An 18,114-nucleotide genomic window follows, 5' to 3' on the forward strand; every position below is an offset into this window, starting at 1 on the left:
GAGGCTGGAGGGTTGTGGTTGGGACAAAGCCACTAAAAAGTCATTGGATCCTCTTTCTTTTCAAGAGAGTATCTGCGACTAAAGTTTTTAGCCTATACTTATAAATCAACTCATAATCGTACCCAAGCAACTTGGCGAGCCACTTCTGCTACATGAGAGATATGATACAAATGACAGTGTTTCATAAGATTAGTGCATTTTCTCATTTTTTTTTTCTCAAACACCGGGTGAATATACAAATGATAATGTTTAAGAACATTAGAGGCTGTTTGGATACCCGGATTTTAGAATCCAGATTTTTAGTTTGAAAACAGTGTAAAACAGGGTTCATGATCTGGCTGTTGTATGCTGTCCCAACAGTGTTTCTTGGATTTCTAAAACCTGATTTTCTTACTTAAAATCCAAGAAACGCTGCTGGGACAGCATACAACAGCCAGATCATGAACCAGCTTAACACTGTTTTCAAACTAAAAACTTGGATTCTAAAATCCGCATATATAAACGGCCCCTTAGGGTTTTTTCTTTTCTTTTCTTTTTTAGAAAAAGAAAATAACATGCATGATTGTTTTCTCTATTTTTTAAAGAAAATTTAAAATTAGGAATAAAAATCCTTGATAAATGAGTTAATCAAATTCCGAGGAAAGATTTTTTTTCTAGGAAGTAAAATCCCTTCATCCAAACATCCAATTCCCTAAAAATATAAAGAAATGATATCAGCACAGCCATGTTTTTGTAACTGCACTAAGTCATCTTGTCTTTCATCATTTAAAGAGCCGTCCTAAAAGGCTCTCACAAGTCAGAAGCCAATTTAAAAAGAAAAGACGGGCTGAGTTTGTGCAACTATTAAAATATGGTGTCATTTTGATAGTATAATATGGAAGATTTCGTGGTCGGATTCTATGGGGTTATTTTGGTCATTATAACTAGTGTTGTTTTTGGTCATGAAACTGGAAAAAGAATTTGAGACTATTAGGGCATAGAGAAAGATGATTATTCCCGTTCGATGCTTCACCTGCGGGAAGGTAATTTCTACAAAGTATTCTAGGGTTTGTGATTTTATAATTTTGTTTAGAAGGATCCAAAGATGCTTGATTTTTCTTCGTTTGCCTTTTTTCGGTTTAGACCAGTCTACAATTTTTCTAGGGTTTTAGGCGAGTTAGAATTTTTTTTTTTTTAAATCTTTTATTAATCAAGGATTTCTTCAGGACATTGAGTGTGTTTGATTATCCTTTTTCTGTGTTTTTCTTTGGCGATTTGGATTGCAGCTCGTTGTCCTGATTTTAGTTAGGTTTTTTGGAGGTCAATTTCTAGGGTTTCTACTGTTTTTGGGGGATTAATACAGGAGAACTTATTTTAGACCAGTCTCTAATTTTTCTAGGGTTTTAGGGGACTTTGAATTCTATTTTTTAAAATCTTGTATCAATCAAGGATTTCTTTAAGACATTGAGTGTGTTTGATTCTCTTTCCTCTGTGTTTTTCTTCGGGGATTTGGATTGAAGCTTGTTGTCCTGATTTTAGTTAGGGTTTGGAGGTCAATCTCTTCGTTTTATACTGTTTTGAGGGGCTAATACACCAGAACTCTCCCCCCCCCCCCCCTGTACGGTCATTTTTCTTCCCTGTTATTTTTACTTAGGGTCCGTTTCTTTCTACGTAAAATGGGCATAAAAACAAATTTATATTTCCATTTTTACACTTAAAAATTTGTTTTACTTCCATTTTACCTCGAAAGAAAGGGAGCCTTAGCATAAAAAATGAGCATAGAATTTGTTCTACGTACATTTTACATCGAAAGAAACGGAGCCTTAAGTTAATGTGAGTGTAACTCATTGGCGGTATTTTTGCGTGGGTTTCAGTATTGGCATCCAGCTTCTCTTGCACCTGTCATATTTTTTATAAAAAAACAAAAAAAAAGTTATTTTTTTTTCACTTGCTCTCGAAAATGGGATGGGTATTTTTGTTCTGTCGTATATTTCTTCATCCGGATGTAGTGCAGGGGTTTCCCTACTGTTTGTGGATATTTTGTTTAGTCTTTATTTTTTATGATATCTATCGAAAATTGTTTTGTGTTATTCTGTTTGATATATTTTTGGTGCTTTTGTTGCCTTTTCTTCAAGCAGATTGATTACAATTTTTCCTACTCTCTAGGGCTTTGAGTTCGTATCTAATTTTTCGGGTGTAACTTGTTTCGAATGTAATTCATTGCTCTTCAATATCACATCTAGTTTCTCTAGCGGCTCTTATATTTATTGTCGAAAAACAGAACATTTTTTCTTCTTCTTTTTCTTTTTAACTGGAATCTGGGATTGCTTTTTATGTTTTATCTTCTATTTCTTCAGCTGGATGGGGTGCATTCAGTTTCCATACTCTTTGTAGATATTTAGATCATTTTCAACTTTTCTGGTATCTGTCAATCATTTGTTCTTTTCTTCTCCCATTAGATCATTTTTAGTGCTATTATGTTATGTGCCTAATTGGCCGTAACACAAATAAACAAAATAAAAGATAGAAAAGAGGGGGAGAGAAAGGTTGATTCAAGGCAACCGGACCTCCTAATGGTTCAAACTCGATCCGAGAAGAACCATGACTCCTGAAACAAAGGTTCTTTCTTTGTTGCAAAATTCTCTTCTTCATTCCATTAGATGATAGTATTTTAAATACAAACATGCCACTTGGCCCATGCAAATGCAACAACTGGTACCGAAACTGCCTTAACCGACTACCACTACTGTACATGGTTGAGTTGAGGTAACCGGACCTCCTAACGGTTCAATTCGAGAGGAACCATGACTCTCCTGAAACAAAGTTTCTTTGTTGCAAAATTATCTTCTTCATTCCATTTGTTGATACCATTTTAAATACAAACATGCCACTTGGCACATGCACAATGCAACCACTAGTAACAAAACGACCTTAACCGACTTCCCCTATTGTACATGCATACAACCCATGACACTTAACTAAACTCCTGTTGAAAACCATCATAAATGTCTCACACTACATCTTACACCACTACTTAGTAACCACACACCACTGTCACAATGACTCCATGTTACATAACAATACTTGATAACCACCCACACAACTAGCACCACTACTTAGAAACCACACACCACTACCACCATGAATCTACACACTGCCCGTACCCTTTTCCTTCCCTTGAAACGACCTTGTTCTCAAGATTTGCGTTTGTGAAGCGATCTAAGTAGTGGGTAACATAATTTATTCCACTAGGGTCTCAAATCTTACTGGGCATAATTTTTGTGAACAACATAATTGACATTAACCTTTTATGTTCTTAAAAAGTAGTGGTCACGATCATTCAAACCCCACCTTCAAAATTTATTTTGATCAAAGATGGAAAGAAATATGATTTTTCATAGAGCTGCATAGAAATGATGGAATGATCGAATTGCGGAAAAAAAAACAATATGTTCCTTGACAGCATGTTCAATTAAACCATCTTTGTTGCCATCAATTCTTGCACCTTTCTGGACCCAAGCATCAACATTTTCAAGATTATTCTTTTCTTTATATCTGCGCATTTCTTCGATCACTATACTAATTCTGTTCAATCCTTCCACAAATCATCGCTGTCCTTCCATCAATTTCAAAACAAATGCTTTGATCTTTCGAAAATCATCATGTATCGAATCCAAAATCTCCCAAGATACATCCATGGCGTAGGATCGATTGTTGTGTCCCTAACTGGCTGTAACACAAAGAAACAAAATAAAATATAGAAAAGAGGGAGAGACAAAGGTTGATTCGAGGCAACCGGACCTCCTAACAGTTCAATTTGAGAGGAGCCATGACTCTCCCAAAACGAAGTTTATTTATTTGTTGCAAAATTCTCTTCTTCATTCCACTAGGTAATAGTATTTTAAATACAAACATGCCACTTGGCACATGCACAGTGCACGACTACCATCACCTAACACCACTACTTCTGTCACCGCACATCGCTGCCACAATGACTCCACTTTACATAACTATACTTACTAACCACACACACAACTAACACGGCTACTTAGAAACCACACACGCCACTACCACCATGACTCTACCTTGCACTGCCCATATCATTTTCTCAGCCAGATGGATAGTTCTTTTCCCTACTCTTTTTCTTCTAGGGTTTTGAGTTGTATCTAATTTTTCTCTTGTTTCTTTTCTTGAATTGGTTGTCGTAGGTGATCGGTAACAAATGGGATACCTATCTTGATCTTCTCCAGGCTGATTACTCTGAAGGGTGAGAATGATGCTCTCTCTCTCTCTCTCTCTCTCTCTCTCTCTCTCTCTCTGTGTGTGTGTATGTACAAGTGATGTCTAGTGAGCTGACAATCCAATCCATTATTCTTCTGGGCCGTACAAATTCACCAAAATATCCTATAGTGGACACTCCTTATCTTTTGACATTTTTGACATTTTTGCATTTTTAAAAATTTTCTAAACTGTAAAATTTACATCCTACAAAAATATTTTATTTTTTATCATTAATGTTTTTTTAATTATCTTGAATCATAATGGTTGGGAAATATGATCATTTAATAGAAAACAATTTTTTTGGGTATTACTTTACCATTATAGGGTTGGATCCTCGAAATAGTGGTTCTTGCTGGTACTTCTAACTGCCCTTAATTTTTCGTTGGAAAGATAGGGCCGTCCAATACACACATTGTTTAAAAACTCTCAGTATCAAATATGTTCGAGTCCGTGTTTTGCCCTTCCAAGTCAATCAAATCTTCTTTAACTCGTCTGAATTATGAATACATCAAACATTGAGTCTCTCGAGTGCAGTTTGCAACTTTGCATCATAGGCACTCGCTTTTTGAGTGGTTTCATTATTGTAAATACAGAACACATTGGACACTGCAAAATCCAATACACAGCAAACCATTTACTGTGATACCATATTTGTTTTGGATGACACAGTCTATTTCTCTCTCCATGTTTTGGACATCATTTTCATCATTTCAGTCACTGGTAAGGAGATATGTGGGCTGACTCCATTTGGAGTATCAAACATTAAGGGGATGGCAATCATGTTATTTATTGGTTAGGCACTTAACCTTAGGCGGAAAAATGAAAAACGAGTTGAGGGCACTTATTTTCAAGTTAGTTGCCTTTTATTGGGTTATTTTTACATGGAAATTTAGATGAGAGTAATTTGTTCATCATCAGATGTTTTCTCAATTGAAAACTTTAAAATTTTATTCCTTTTTTGGGGCGATAACTTCAATTGTATTTAGTCATTCTTCTGGAAGCTTATGGAAGTGGAACTGTTTCATCAGCCAATATTAGCATTCTATATGTATTTACAGAAATGCTAGTAAAATCTCCACCAAATTGATTTGCATTGTCATGGCCTTGATGGGGTCCATTGATTTAGTTGCCCACTATGAGTTTGCCATGGGGCCTACCATTTATCTGATGATCCTAACCCTTTTTGTCGATAGAAATCCTCTTCCGGAAAGACCATCCTTAGCAGTTTCAGAATAGAGAGATGGTTCCAATACAGTCTTGATTTCAAAAGAACGGCAAACACACACCACAAATGAGCTGCTAGAAACAACCCAACCTTGACATATCATTTAGGAAGCACCCTTTGAGGGTTTTGCCAAGAAAGTTTTAACCTTGAATGTTTGTAGGCTTTGCTCATCATGAAATAGCTCGTACATTTGCCTTTCTTTGCTACTTCAGTAAAATTCATTTTTCCTTTCAAAAAATGACAGGGATGCTCTGGACGCGTTAGGGTTGGTCAGATATTGCTGCCGTCGCATGCTCATGACTCATGTCGACCTCATCGAGAAGCTCCTCAATTACAACAGTAATCAATCCTCTTCCCTCACTCTTCCTGTCTCATTTCATTTCTATCTATATACAGTGTATAACAACCCATGCATGCTCCTGTTACAGCTCTGGAGAAAAATGAGACCAGTTGATAATATGTAGCGCTGCTGCTGATGATACTTATCAAAGGGGTTTTTTTACTAAACAGGTATGATGCCTCACATCTGTAACGCAATTGATAGTTGTAGAAGTGTGATCTCACTCATTGTATAAAAATGTTGGAAGCATGGTGAACTGAAGAAGAGCCTTTCACAACCTTTTTATTACAAGAACTAATTACATTATATAGATTATGATCGTCTAGTTGGTTTTGTGAAGGATTGATTGTGTTTGGTGTTTCGTTTCTCTCTTTTTTTAGTTAAATTTCCTTCGTTGAAAAAAAGAGGCATTTGTTTGGTGGAAGATGTGGGGGCCACACCTTCTATGTACGTATCTTAGCAAATCTATGGTTGGATCTCGATCACCCATCATTTCTTTCTATGGTGATGGATTAGCTAGCTAATTCAGTGCAATGAGGAAGTATCCACTTTTACTAGAGGCTAGCCATGGCCTCTGGAAAAAATAATTTGGTTGAAATGAATATAATTCATCAACTGGTTTCCACATTATCAAAAAAAAAAAAAAAAAACTGGTTTGCAAATTATTGGGGGTTTGCTTGTTTTCTAGAAAGAAACAAAGCCTGTTTTATAATCTTGAAGCAAGTATGTTGGAATCAGAAGCTCTACATGTTGGTCCTCTTTGAGCAAATCTGCTAGGGCCTGTTTGGATGCCGAGAAGATTTTGATTTTGATTTCTCACATTTGCAGCCCTTTTTGCATTGTAATTTGGATCGGATCAAATTCTTGGATTTCTGATTCAGCAGCTGATAGTGAAAAAAATCAGATTTCTAAATTTGCTGTGGAAATAAGAAATTGGATATCCACAGATGTGGTAGTGTCCTTCACCCTCTTTGCTCCTCTACCTCTCCCGTCCACTAGGAAGTACCCCCTTCACTCTCTATCTCCCTCTACATGAGCTGCCGGATCTATTCAATTTGTATTCAAAACTCAATTCCAAATCCAAATACAAAATGGGAGGTATCCAAAGGGTGTCACATCTAATGAAAAATGAAGTGGCCCTATCTCATGAAAAATTACCAAAAACCCTAATCCTAAAAAAATAATTGACCAAAACATTCCCAATCTCATAAAAAATGAACAAACTGGTCATTTTTTTGTTTTTGGAAAGATGGCCAATTGTATTTATATTCAAAGTGTATATACATAAAGAAGGGGCCAGGAGTCCCATATAGCTACAGCATAAGATGGCCTAGGAAGTAACTCCAGGCCCTACTACAGAAAGTGGTCATGTCTCATGGAAATGATAAAAAAAATAACTTATACTTCATAGAAAATCTCTCTCATGAAAAATGATAAAATAGCTCATAAAATAACGAAAATATCCCTATCTCAGAAAATAAATAAAAATTGCACATCTCATGAAAGAATGATTTAAGCACATTATCTCATGAAAAACAACAGAAATATATTCGCATAGAAAATTATCAAAATACCCCTATTTGCGCAAAATACCCTTATTTGGCCAATTTCCATTAGACTGGAGTATTTTTTATTACTTTTCATGAGATGAGGGTAGCTTTGTTTTTGAGAGGCGAAGGTTGGTGGGTTAAGGCTCGGCACAACTCAAGGTCCATTGCGACAAACGTGCGCAGTTCTTCACTCCTCTCCCGTCTTTATGAATTTGCGTTTCTTTCTCCAGCGCCTCATGTTTGTAGAAGGGGAGAAAAGAAAGTTTCACCACTTCAAAGTAGTGGTGAAACTTTCCAGGGCAAAAAAGGCACAGCCCCAAGTTGAAAGGGGCAAGGACTCTATGAAGGTCTTCCTTAAGGCTGAAGAACCATGAAGAACCCCATTCCACTGAGCTCTTTAGTTATGTTCTGCAATCAAATTATGCGCATCCAAACGCTTTCTAACCCAATAGAGCTTATGGGAATTGTGAATAACAAACTGATGCAAAGCCTTGATAAATGGCTAGTATGGGGTACTACTGGTCCTTCATATACCCTGTGGCGTCTCATGATATTCTACAAGATTAGCGGTCTTGATCTTATATACACATCCATTTGTGGGACCCAAAAATTGCCTTTTACCATTGATTATGAAAGTGACTTTACTATTAGTGATAATTTGTCTCTCTCTCTCTCTCTCTCGCGCACGCACACTCACTCTCTCTCACACGCGCGCGCACGCGCACACACACTCTCTCTCTCTCTGTGACACGTGCACTTGAACTTTGAAACTACAATGAACTGAATGGGTAATGTTCATGGACTTCCAACACAATAGGCCAAACCCACACAATCAAGTTCTGAGCTTTGTCTTGATCTTAGATCATGTTTCCAAGAAAACCCAAAACGGTAAACAAGAGAAAATTTACTTTCTTCTGATATTCTTCCATAAACATGCACCCTTCTACCTCAGAAAACAAAACACACATTAAGAAATAACAACTCTACTACTTCTCAAATGAGTAAAAAAACAGGAGTCTCTATCAGCACTTAATTGTATCCAGAAGGCAATGTAAGACACCCTAACCCTAAAGAGGAACAATTTCCCTCCTTTGGTGATTGCAAAAAGCAAACTTCATTCAAAGGGTATCTCTACGCATAGGGAATGCCTCGATGCCTTCCTTTCACGAAAACCCTGGCTTCGTATTTCCACCTGTAATGTACAAAAACACCATACACCCATATCAATGGCAAAAACCCTGAAAAGACATAAATGATTATAAAGATAGCCACATATTAAGTTTTAGGTAAATGATATTTCCACCCCCTTTTGCTCGTCTTTTCCTATAAATGATTGCATTTCCACCCCCTTTGTTTGAATTTTCTTTGATTTAAGTCTAAATCGAAGGCCACAATCCACACAATTAGGATCATCTGATAAATGTATTTCTTTTACATTGATCCTCAACAGCGAGTCCACTAAATGGACGGTCTAGATCGATGATCAGTCTTTCTATAACAAATGGAAGTTGCACCATAATATGGTCCAATCAAGTTGCACTGAATTGTTTCACTTCATTGTAACATATTATTGTCAATTAAACAGCTTACCTTGTGCTTAAGCTTATACATATTACTATATTAGCCGATCCAGACTGTCCAGAAGCAGATGATCAACCTAAAGAAGCAATAATTCCAGAATTTGTTTGAACACTGAAAGGTTGGATGTGGGGGCTGTGACTGGACTTATCTGGACCATTCATCTGATGGGTCCCGCCACAGAGATGTCATAGCATGAAATTTGTACTTGCCAAATTATCGTAACTAGCCCATTCGTTTGAGGCCACTGACCGGATGGCTAAGACAATTCAATGTGTAGAATTTTCGGGCTATGGAATCTCCACAATGGGCCTTGCCAGATGAATGGTCTTGATGATGCTTACAGGATGGGTCCCACCATTGCACTTTGTGAGAACTCTTAGATAATTGCACCCCATACTATCATGCCCCACTAAATATGAATGGTTTTTAAAAGTTCATTGTTGATTTTGTTTCATCAAAGACATTTTAATTTTTGGAAAAGAACCAGGGTGTTTTTTCATTTCTATTCTAAGGTTAGTTTCCACATATGGTGTGAGAAATGGAAGCTGACTCTCTTAATTTCACCTCATCAACATCTCCATCTCTTGTCAACTTTCCCTCTCCCTGACTGCAGCTTTCTCCATCTCCTTTATACTGAATACGAGGGAAATAGGCCCACTGCAAACAGTCAAAGTCAGTCAAGCAAGAAGAAAAGTCTGTGTATATTCCACCCAAAACAGCAATTTCCTTTTCTCCACCTTGTAAAAGTAATCAAATTATCTCATGCAACCAGAAGAAAACGTTACATTTTTAGCAGCTGTGCTAAAAGCTTCCTTGTGGGTTATGTTGGGCTCTCTAGCCTTGAGCCTCTTGATCTCCTCTCTGCAATAATTTCACAAATTTTTATCACTATGGTTGAGGTTGATTAGTCCCGATTATATTATTTGATTAGGAGAATTTTGTGATTAATGTGGAGTGGGTGGAAAATTAAGATGAGGATTATTACCTTATGAAGCGATTATAAGCGGATGGAGCTCTTTGCCGCTTCTCTGGTGCTGTAGGAGGTCTCAGCCGAGTTTTCAAAGTATGAGTAATCTTAAACAAAGTCATGGTTTTGAGTTTATAAACTTAAAAAACTTACGTTTATTGACGATGGGGATAACGGGGTCCATCTCTTCATTGTCATCGAAAGAAGGCGTCAATGGACTGTGTCCAACACAAGACTTTTGAGGTGTGTCTGTGAATTGTTCTCCCATTTGCTGCATTGCCAAACTTTGCTTTTCATGAATAGGATCCTGATGGAATAGTTCCAAATAAAGACCTATTTTGGTGTTATCCAAAGAGGCCCTAAATGAATATTCTACTAATACGAAAACTAGTAGTCTAGAGTTGCTTTGTAACAGATAGGAAGAGCCGAAGAGGTATTTCTGGAAGAAAACAAGCTCAAAAAAATTTGTAAAGAAAATTAATAAAAAGGAATCAAGTAACTGTTTTTTAAAGCTCAAAAAAAAAATTAACTAAAAAAAATTAACGTAAGTAGAAGATTACCTATTAGTTATAAACTTATAGTGGTGGTGGTGGTGGTGGTGTGTGTGTGTGTGTGTGGGGAGGGGGGGTGTTGGGTGCTTACCTAATGAAGATTTTGATGAACTCTTACATCATTTTCACTTTAAATAAAATTCTAAAATCAGGAGAAACAAGCAGCAATAGTAAACCCAAAATGCTCAGTACATGAGTAGAAAACCTGGTAAATAATGAAAATTCTGGAACACCCTGATGACTAGTTACCTCATCATTGTGTAGGGAAGCAAGAAGTTGAAGAGGAACAAATGAAGCTCTCATCATGTTAACAGATAGAAGACTGGTGCAATGACCACATCTAACAGTAACCATCTTCAGTAAGCTGCTACATGGGACACTCACCTGTATTTCATAGCCCCCCAAAAAAGAAAATAAAAGTTTGTGACTAAATAGAACTCACATCAAGTGCTTGAATGTCCATATGATCCATTGATGAAGGAGAGGTGACATGTTTACCAGTAGAATGGTGGTGCAAAAACTGCACTGAACATAGCAAAGCTGCTCTGGAGGTTCAAGAAAGTTGTTGCATGTAGACATTTTCTTCAAATGAAAGATGGACTATGAAATATGAAAATAACTCAATAAGGTCTTGGATATGTTTGATGGTGGGAAAGGAGATTTATAGAGTTGAGTATTTTTCTTGTGTTTTTTTGTTTGGTTGAAAAGATGATTGTCATTTATGATATCCGAGGAACAAATATTGAGAATGTTGTAAGTACTTTGACAAATTACAAAAACATCCAAGAATTTTTATGCTTATTACAATGATGCCCTTTAGTTTTTATATAGTGGGTCTTGTTTGAGATGATTATAGAAGGGTTCATGGAGTTGTTCAGGTCTTTTAAACAAGAGAAAAGGGTATTTTGTTATTTTTTGAATGGCCCATTTGGAAATGTTAGGAATGGTTGCAGTGCTGATTAAATTAAAATTGCATGAATCTGAGTGTTGCCTTAACCTTGGTTATCTATAAATAAGTTTATTTTGCATTGATGATGGATGTAAAAAAGGTATGTTTCTTATTTTCCGAGGTTTCAGCACTACTTGAGTCACACCATTGAAAATCAAAGGTACTACATATAGGAAATAATTACTTATAATGGCTTAAAATACTCAAACACCAAAAACTGTATCAGTGTCTAAGGTTGCTGAAAGTCAGATTTTCATGGGAAAAGGACTAGTACTAATCTGCTGATTTGCTTCATCTGTTGTTTTCCCGTATTTATGCCGACTGCCATCAACGAAGGGCCGTCTCTCTCTCTCTCTCTCTCTCTCTCTCTCTCTCTCTCTCTCTCTCTCAAGTTTCTTGAATGCTTCTTTGTTCTTGTTCGTTTCCAAACAATAAATGTGCAGTTTTTGTTCTTGTTCACTTCTCAAAAACAAGATTCTCTCATTTAAATAGTGTTGGTGTCTGAATATGTACACACGTGTCCTTGTATATGCTCTCTCCCTCTCTCTCTACAAATATTTAGAGTTAGTATTATGTAATCTCAGTGCATACATGTATGGTATATCGTGTGGTAAACACCCCCCCCCCCCCCTCTCTCTCTCTCTATCTAATCGTTCTTTCCTTTTGTTTATTTCCTAAGCTACGGAATGTAGTGAATTCGCATCTCTCTTCTCTCTCTCTCTCTCTCTCTCTCTCTCTCTCTCTCTCTCTCTCTCTCTACAATTATATAGAGCAGTATGTATGTGTATGTATAGTGCATGCATGTGTGTACGTAACTACTATTGTGTGATAACCATGGTTTTAAATTTTGGCCAAAATCCGAAATTGAGGGTTGAAACCGAAACAGAAATTTTATGACATCCGAAATTTCTTACTAAATTTCAGCCGAAATTTCGGATATAATAAATAGGGAAATGATTTCTGCCTTCCAGTGTTTTGATAAACACGTGTTCCACTTGTTTGTCGTGTAGTATTTAAAGAGATGTCAGACGATATTATAGTTCTCAAAAAGCTCTTAAAACCCTTTCAATACTACACGACAAACAAGTGAGTGCATGTTTATCAAAATATTGGAGCGCTGAAATCATTTCCCAATAAATATTACTTCTTTTTTCTATTACCGGATTTCGGCCAATTGGGACCGAAACGGAAATTTAAAGCCATGGCGACAACCTCTCTCTTTCTCTCTACAATTATATAGAGTAGTATGTATGTGTATGTATAGTGCATGCATGTATGTGTATATTGTGTGATAACCTTTCTCTCTCTCTCTATAAATGTTACCGTAGCATGTGTGTATTTATATTACATGCATGCTTATGTAGATTTTGTGTAATCACACCTGTCTCTCATTGTTCTAGGTTGTCTGTTTACTAAACAAGGGAATGCAGCGAATTCACATCTCTCTCTCTTGGGGTCTGTGTGAAAGTTAGGGAGCAGTCAAGTTTCCTGTTTTGAAAGAAGTGGATGTTTCTAGAAGGCACTTTGAAGAAGGAATGCAGGGCCTTTTTGGGGCCATGATATTATGCCAATCCATTGTCTTTCCTGCAGTGGGTTTATTAAATTAAATTTGACCAATTGTAGTGTTGCTCTCTCTCTCTCTCTCTCTCTCTCTCTCTCTCTCTCTCTCTCTCTCTCTCTCTCTCTCTCTCTCCACACACACACAAACACATACACATACATACAAAACCCAAACCCCAACCGTGTCCTTTTCTTCTTACTGTTTTTCGACCTTCTCTTCCAATTTTCGGAACCCCTCACTTTCATTTTCATTTGCACTCTTGTCTTTACTTATACCTACTCTCTTACCACTTCTTTACACCATTGTTACTACTTTCTCCACTCACCATGTGAATACACGCGGGCATGCACCCAGTCTCCATCCTGATTTTAGCTCTTTGTACCAAAAAGTCCTCATACCGATTGACCCTAATACCCTTCTCTTGATGCCTTCAAAAATACCTATACCTTCACTCGTATTGCAATTTGAGTGTACATACAAAAGCACACGTGATTAACCAAAGCTGTGAAAAAAGTTCTAGCAGGCAGCTGTCCAAGTGGACCCTACTATTTTGAAGACCAAAGCTATTCAATTAGAGTGCCCCCTATGGCTGATCTAGACCATTCATTTGTTGGTCCCCTCCGATAAGCTGTGCCCCAAAAATCTTCTCCATCGGATGATTCTCTCTCTCATATATTCGGTGTAAATTGGTTGGCTCAGACTACACTTCAAAAAGTGAAGATACATAAACCTTCATCAAACGAAAGGCATCCTATAAAGAAATTATTGGGACATGGCCTACCAACGGTAGTGACCTACAAATGAATGGTTTAGATCAGGATCATCCTATAGAGAAATTATTGGGACGCCGCTTATCTATGGCAGTGACCAACAAATGAATGGTTTAGATCATCCAAGTATGTGTACCCTATTGTACTTACCGTATAATATCTCCTACTATATATCATTTCTTATTGAGGAAAAAATTAATCTTTTTTTCATACGGAAAATGTCCCCAAGGCAGGTGAAGATTCAAGTAGGCACACAATGCTTTCATTGTAAGGAGTTTGGCGACTTGAAGCAGAATTCTTCATATTGTGGTAATAAAAAGAAGAAGGGCAGTGATAAATAGACCCCCATATATCTTAAATTGGCCCCTTTTAACATAAAATGTTAGGGCGTGTGAATAAAGTTTTCATCTGCCATTAAACACCATACAAGTGTACAACTCAAACGCCCTAATATTTTCCGTTAAAAGGGGTCGATTTAAGATATATGAGATATACGGGGTCGATTTATGGAGAATTATGATAACTTCGGTAGTATTACAATAGTAGCAACGGGTGAGAAGAGCTGACTTCGTACTGTGCATGGGTAATGCCACTTCTCATGACGAGTGAGTGAATAGAATATAATCATATTTAACTTCAAAATCATGTTCATTTTTTAGAGGTGTCCAAAGAAAGCTTTCAGCATGGATTCAAAATGCATAGTTATCCATGCTTGAGCTGATAACGGTCGTTCACATGACGGATTTGGCGAACAGAGCCCCTTCACTCTCCCTATAGAGAGAGAATATATGCTCTGTCTTTCTACTTCCATTTAACCGATCTAGATCCATAGCTTATGCAGAAAAAGAAGTATAGGAAAAATGGCTCTTAGAATCGATTCCCTGAAGATGAAAGCTCACTGGTGTCCCCAGAATATTAAAGAAAAAAATAGTTACAGTGCAGCATTCTCTTATCTTTATAAACCATCAGAGATTTAAGGAAACAAATTCGTGGAGAAATCAACAGAGCCATTCCCAAAGAATGATTAAAGAAATCTGGCTTGAATCGTGCTGCTACTAAAGACCTACGAGCAGAGCTGTTGAGGAACAAGTAGGGGTGCAACTCGGGTCGGGTTCAACCCGAACCCAAAAAAAGCTGGGTTGGGTCGGGTTCGGTTGAGTTTTCCCAACCTGGGTTGAGTTCGGATTGAGGGTTTGGGCAACCAGACATCTTTAATGAAATTCTTTTTTTCTAAGCTTAAAAATTCGGGTTGGGTCGGGTCGGGTCGAACTCGGGTCAATTTAACATGGGATAGTTGTTCCGAATTGAATTAAATGCTTACTTTAGGAGAAATTATACAATGCCCCACTGTGAAGTCAAGTGTAGGTCGTACTATAAAAGTACCACGCTTGATATTTGATCCGACAACAGACTGTTAAAAAAGTGGTTAGATCAAATGTCCAAGGGTGGTACTGCTCACACTTCTTCACGGCCGGGCACCATATAAAATCTCCTAATGTAGACGGGTATTATCTAAATGCATGGAATTGGCAGGGAGTTTAATTTGTTAAATCACATTTCATGGTTCCACAGTTTCAATGGCCATTAGCAGTTATTTCATCAAGGGAAATGATATCAGCACTTCAATGTTTTGATATCCATGCTCTCCTTGCTTGTCTTTTAGTATTTAATGGGCTGTGAGAGCTTTTTGGGAACTGTAATAACCTGTTGACAGCCTTTTAAATACTAAAAGACAAGCTAGTCGAGCGTGATATCAAAACATTCAGAGTGTTGATATCATTTCCCTTCATCAAATAGAAAAATTAGACCTTACCAATTCCCTTACTACAATTACAAAACCAAAATCCGTAGCATCCCCGTATCTTATGATGTCCCTCAAATGGATTAGCTAGAATTTTAGATTCAATCCCAAACAGAACTCCCTTTCATATTACTTTCTATGAATACTTTCATACCAAAGACGGATGAATTGATGCTTTGCACCAGATATTCCAAATTAGAACAGCATCGTCCCAACCAGATGGGATCCTGGCTAGGACCCTTATCGGCAACACTGCCTTTTTTCTTCCATGGAGTTTTTTCTTTCCATGTAAATTAAGTACTTGAAACCAGACACATCATGCAATTCACAGGAGACCATACAGCACTTCAAATAAAACTGGTATCCACCAAAACCTGTTTTTTCCTTCGAACGGCTTCCTAGCAGGTCCACCCCTGATTTTATTTTATTTTGAAAGAAAACTTGATTGATTAGGAGCCTCCATACAATCGGATGAAAGGGACAAGATGTTCCCATCACTAGATGAAATACATTTCATAGGCTAAAAAAGATGCAATGTCTCCCAAAGATTCTCCAATGTGATTCGGGTGATACTTCTACCTCTGTCTTCAAAGATTCTCCCATTTCTCTCTTGCCAAATAAGCCACGTCGTAGCAAACGGTACTAAGCTCCAAAGGTACTGGCCCGTCCGCCGGAAGGGGAATTGGGCCAATAAAGCATGATTCTTGAGAGCAGGATTCTTGAGATGGATCTATGGAAGACCATAGAGAAGCCAAAGGGAACAATGCACGAGGACGTCATTCAGAGATTCTTCTGTCGTCTTGCAAAGGATGCACCTACTAGCAATAGATACTGTGTGCCTCTTGATGCGATTGCATGCGTTTATCCACCTATGAGCCTCAATCCAAGCAAAAGCCACCCCAAGGGGGGCCTGTGATCGCCAAATGGATTATTTGGGCTTCGGGCAGTCACTGAGCACCAACCTATGAAAAAAAGATAGGACAGAAACTGCCAGAGGTGTCTGGAGCCCAAATCCTATGATCCTGACACTCCAGTGAGCAATACTGGGACTCAAGGAGATATAATAGCTGGGCTGGTTTGACTACCTCCTGATCCCTAAGCTTCCTTCTGAGTCTGATTATCCAATCTATTCCTCTCCCGTCCATTTTATATCCTTGTGATCGCAAACTCAAGCTTCACCGCTGGTCACTAACGGGAAGAGGTCAGGGAAGGCCTAAGAGGAGAGGCTGTCCATCCAGAGATGCATCTTCTCCCCTTTGCCCATTGACATTTTAACGTATGGATTGAAGAAACGTCTGGTACTGCAAATAGATTTCCATGCATTAGAACATTTGCCTACACCAGGGTCTCTGCAGTCCCAATCCCCCCAACCCCAGCCCAATATCTGTCGCCGCTCCTTTTATCAATAAGAAAACAAGTGCCAAGTTTCAGATCAGTGAATAAACCGAAATGAAAGAAGAGATGTTTCTCGCTCGGCCCCTAAAGCGCACTATGTTCCGCTTCAGCAAATGTGAGTTTTCAGTGGAACCGGTGAACCACACGAGCTAGTTAGATGTGTGGGACAGAGGGCTCGTAGTAATTGCTAGTGCAGCTATGCAGTGTCGTCAATTATGATGTGCCATAGAGCCTCCTCCTCACAATACCGCCGAAGTCATTTTCCCAAGAGAAATATGTTCCTTCATTTGATTTGACGATGCCCACACTTTGTGGCTTCAACCTACACACCTTTATCTCATGAGATGTTTCAATCTGCCTCTCTCCATCCTTCCCATAAGAATTCTTTCTGCAGCTTTTCTATAAGCTTAGCCACTTTAGACGGAACTTTGAAAAGGGATAGATAATACATCGGCATGTTCGCCATGGCCGTCTTGATTATGGTAATTCTTCCCCCAAGGGACAAATGTTGCCTGTTCCAGGAAGCTAATTTCTTCTCTATTCTCTCTATCATCGAGTCTGATAAGGAGGCATTGGGTACCCCATAGCCCAACGGCACACCTAGGTAAGAGTGGCAATTTCCCACTATTATAACCAAGAAAAGCTGCATAATGAGCTACCAATGTTAATTCCACGTTCAGCCTTGCTAGGAGGCATTTTGAGAAGATGATTTTCACCCCAAAAGCAATTTCAAACCATCTGAAGACTCTACTTATTTTGCTTAGTGTTCTCGCTTTCTTGTAAAAAAATAAGGCTGTCGTCGGCAAACTACAGGTGGGAGATAGGACGCGCGTTCTTGTTCAGATGCAACCCGTAAATGAAACATTTTTCTTCAGCTTTGGATAGAAGAAAGCTGAGAACCTCCACTACCTTTATGAAGAGGTATAGAGATAGGGTCTGCCTGCCTGATGCCTCAAGAGCTCCCAAAGAAACCCGTTGGAGCTCCATTAACTAAGATGGAGAATGATGTTGTGGTATAGACTTTCCATGATCCAGGACCTCCATCGGGTCCCAAAACAAACTTCCCCAAGAGGGATTATATAAACTCCCTAGAGAAAGTAGGTCCTCCCCTGAATTCACCGGAGGCCACCCGTTAGAACTGCTAGGAGAGTAAAGAAAAAAAAA

At 38.2% G+C, this 18,114-nt stretch overlaps 2 protein-coding genes across 3 annotated transcripts; one reads left to right on the forward strand and one right to left on the reverse strand.

The window, feature by feature from the left end:
* The first annotated feature begins 870 nt into the window (after positions 1 to 870).
* Positions 871 to 6,164, forward strand: LOC143892689 (DNA-directed RNA polymerase subunit 10-like protein). The gene is made up of 4 exons (XM_077397484.1): positions 871 to 1,022; positions 4,188 to 4,246; positions 5,730 to 5,824; positions 5,914 to 6,164. Exons 1-4 carry the CDS (start codon positions 987 to 989, stop codon positions 5,937 to 5,939), a joined length of 216 nt encoding a protein of 71 aa, XP_077253599.1. The 5' UTR covers positions 871 to 986; the 3' UTR covers positions 5,940 to 6,164.
* Positions 6,165 to 8,202: 2,038 nt separating this feature from the next.
* INO (Plant-specific transcription factor YABBY family protein) lies at positions 8,203 to 11,181 on the reverse strand. Of its 2 annotated transcripts, none has more exons than XM_077397482.1 (7): positions 10,973 to 11,181; positions 10,724 to 10,858; positions 10,077 to 10,230; positions 9,942 to 9,990; positions 9,742 to 9,817; positions 9,521 to 9,613; positions 8,203 to 8,567 (listed from the first exon to the last, which is right to left on the reverse strand). In XM_077397482.1, the coding sequence occupies exons 1-7, from the start codon at positions 11,051 to 11,053 to the stop codon at positions 8,490 to 8,492; spliced, it is 666 nt and encodes a 221-aa protein (XP_077253597.1). In that variant the 5' UTR covers positions 11,054 to 11,181; the 3' UTR covers positions 8,203 to 8,489. The 2 variants fall into 2 exon arrangements, with proteins under 2 accessions (XP_077253597.1, XP_077253598.1); XM_077397483.1 differs by having other exon boundaries at positions 10,077 to 10,194; positions 10,973 to 11,180.
* Between the last annotated feature and the right edge of the window lie 6,933 nt (positions 11,182 to 18,114).

The sequence above is a fragment of the Tasmannia lanceolata genome, unplaced genomic scaffold, assembly GCF_043159265.1.
Source record: "Tasmannia lanceolata isolate RefF3 unplaced genomic scaffold, GAP_Taslan_0.1 ptg000015l, whole genome shotgun sequence".
In the NCBI taxonomy this organism is placed as follows: Eukaryota; Viridiplantae; Streptophyta; class Magnoliopsida; order Canellales; family Winteraceae; genus Tasmannia; species Tasmannia lanceolata.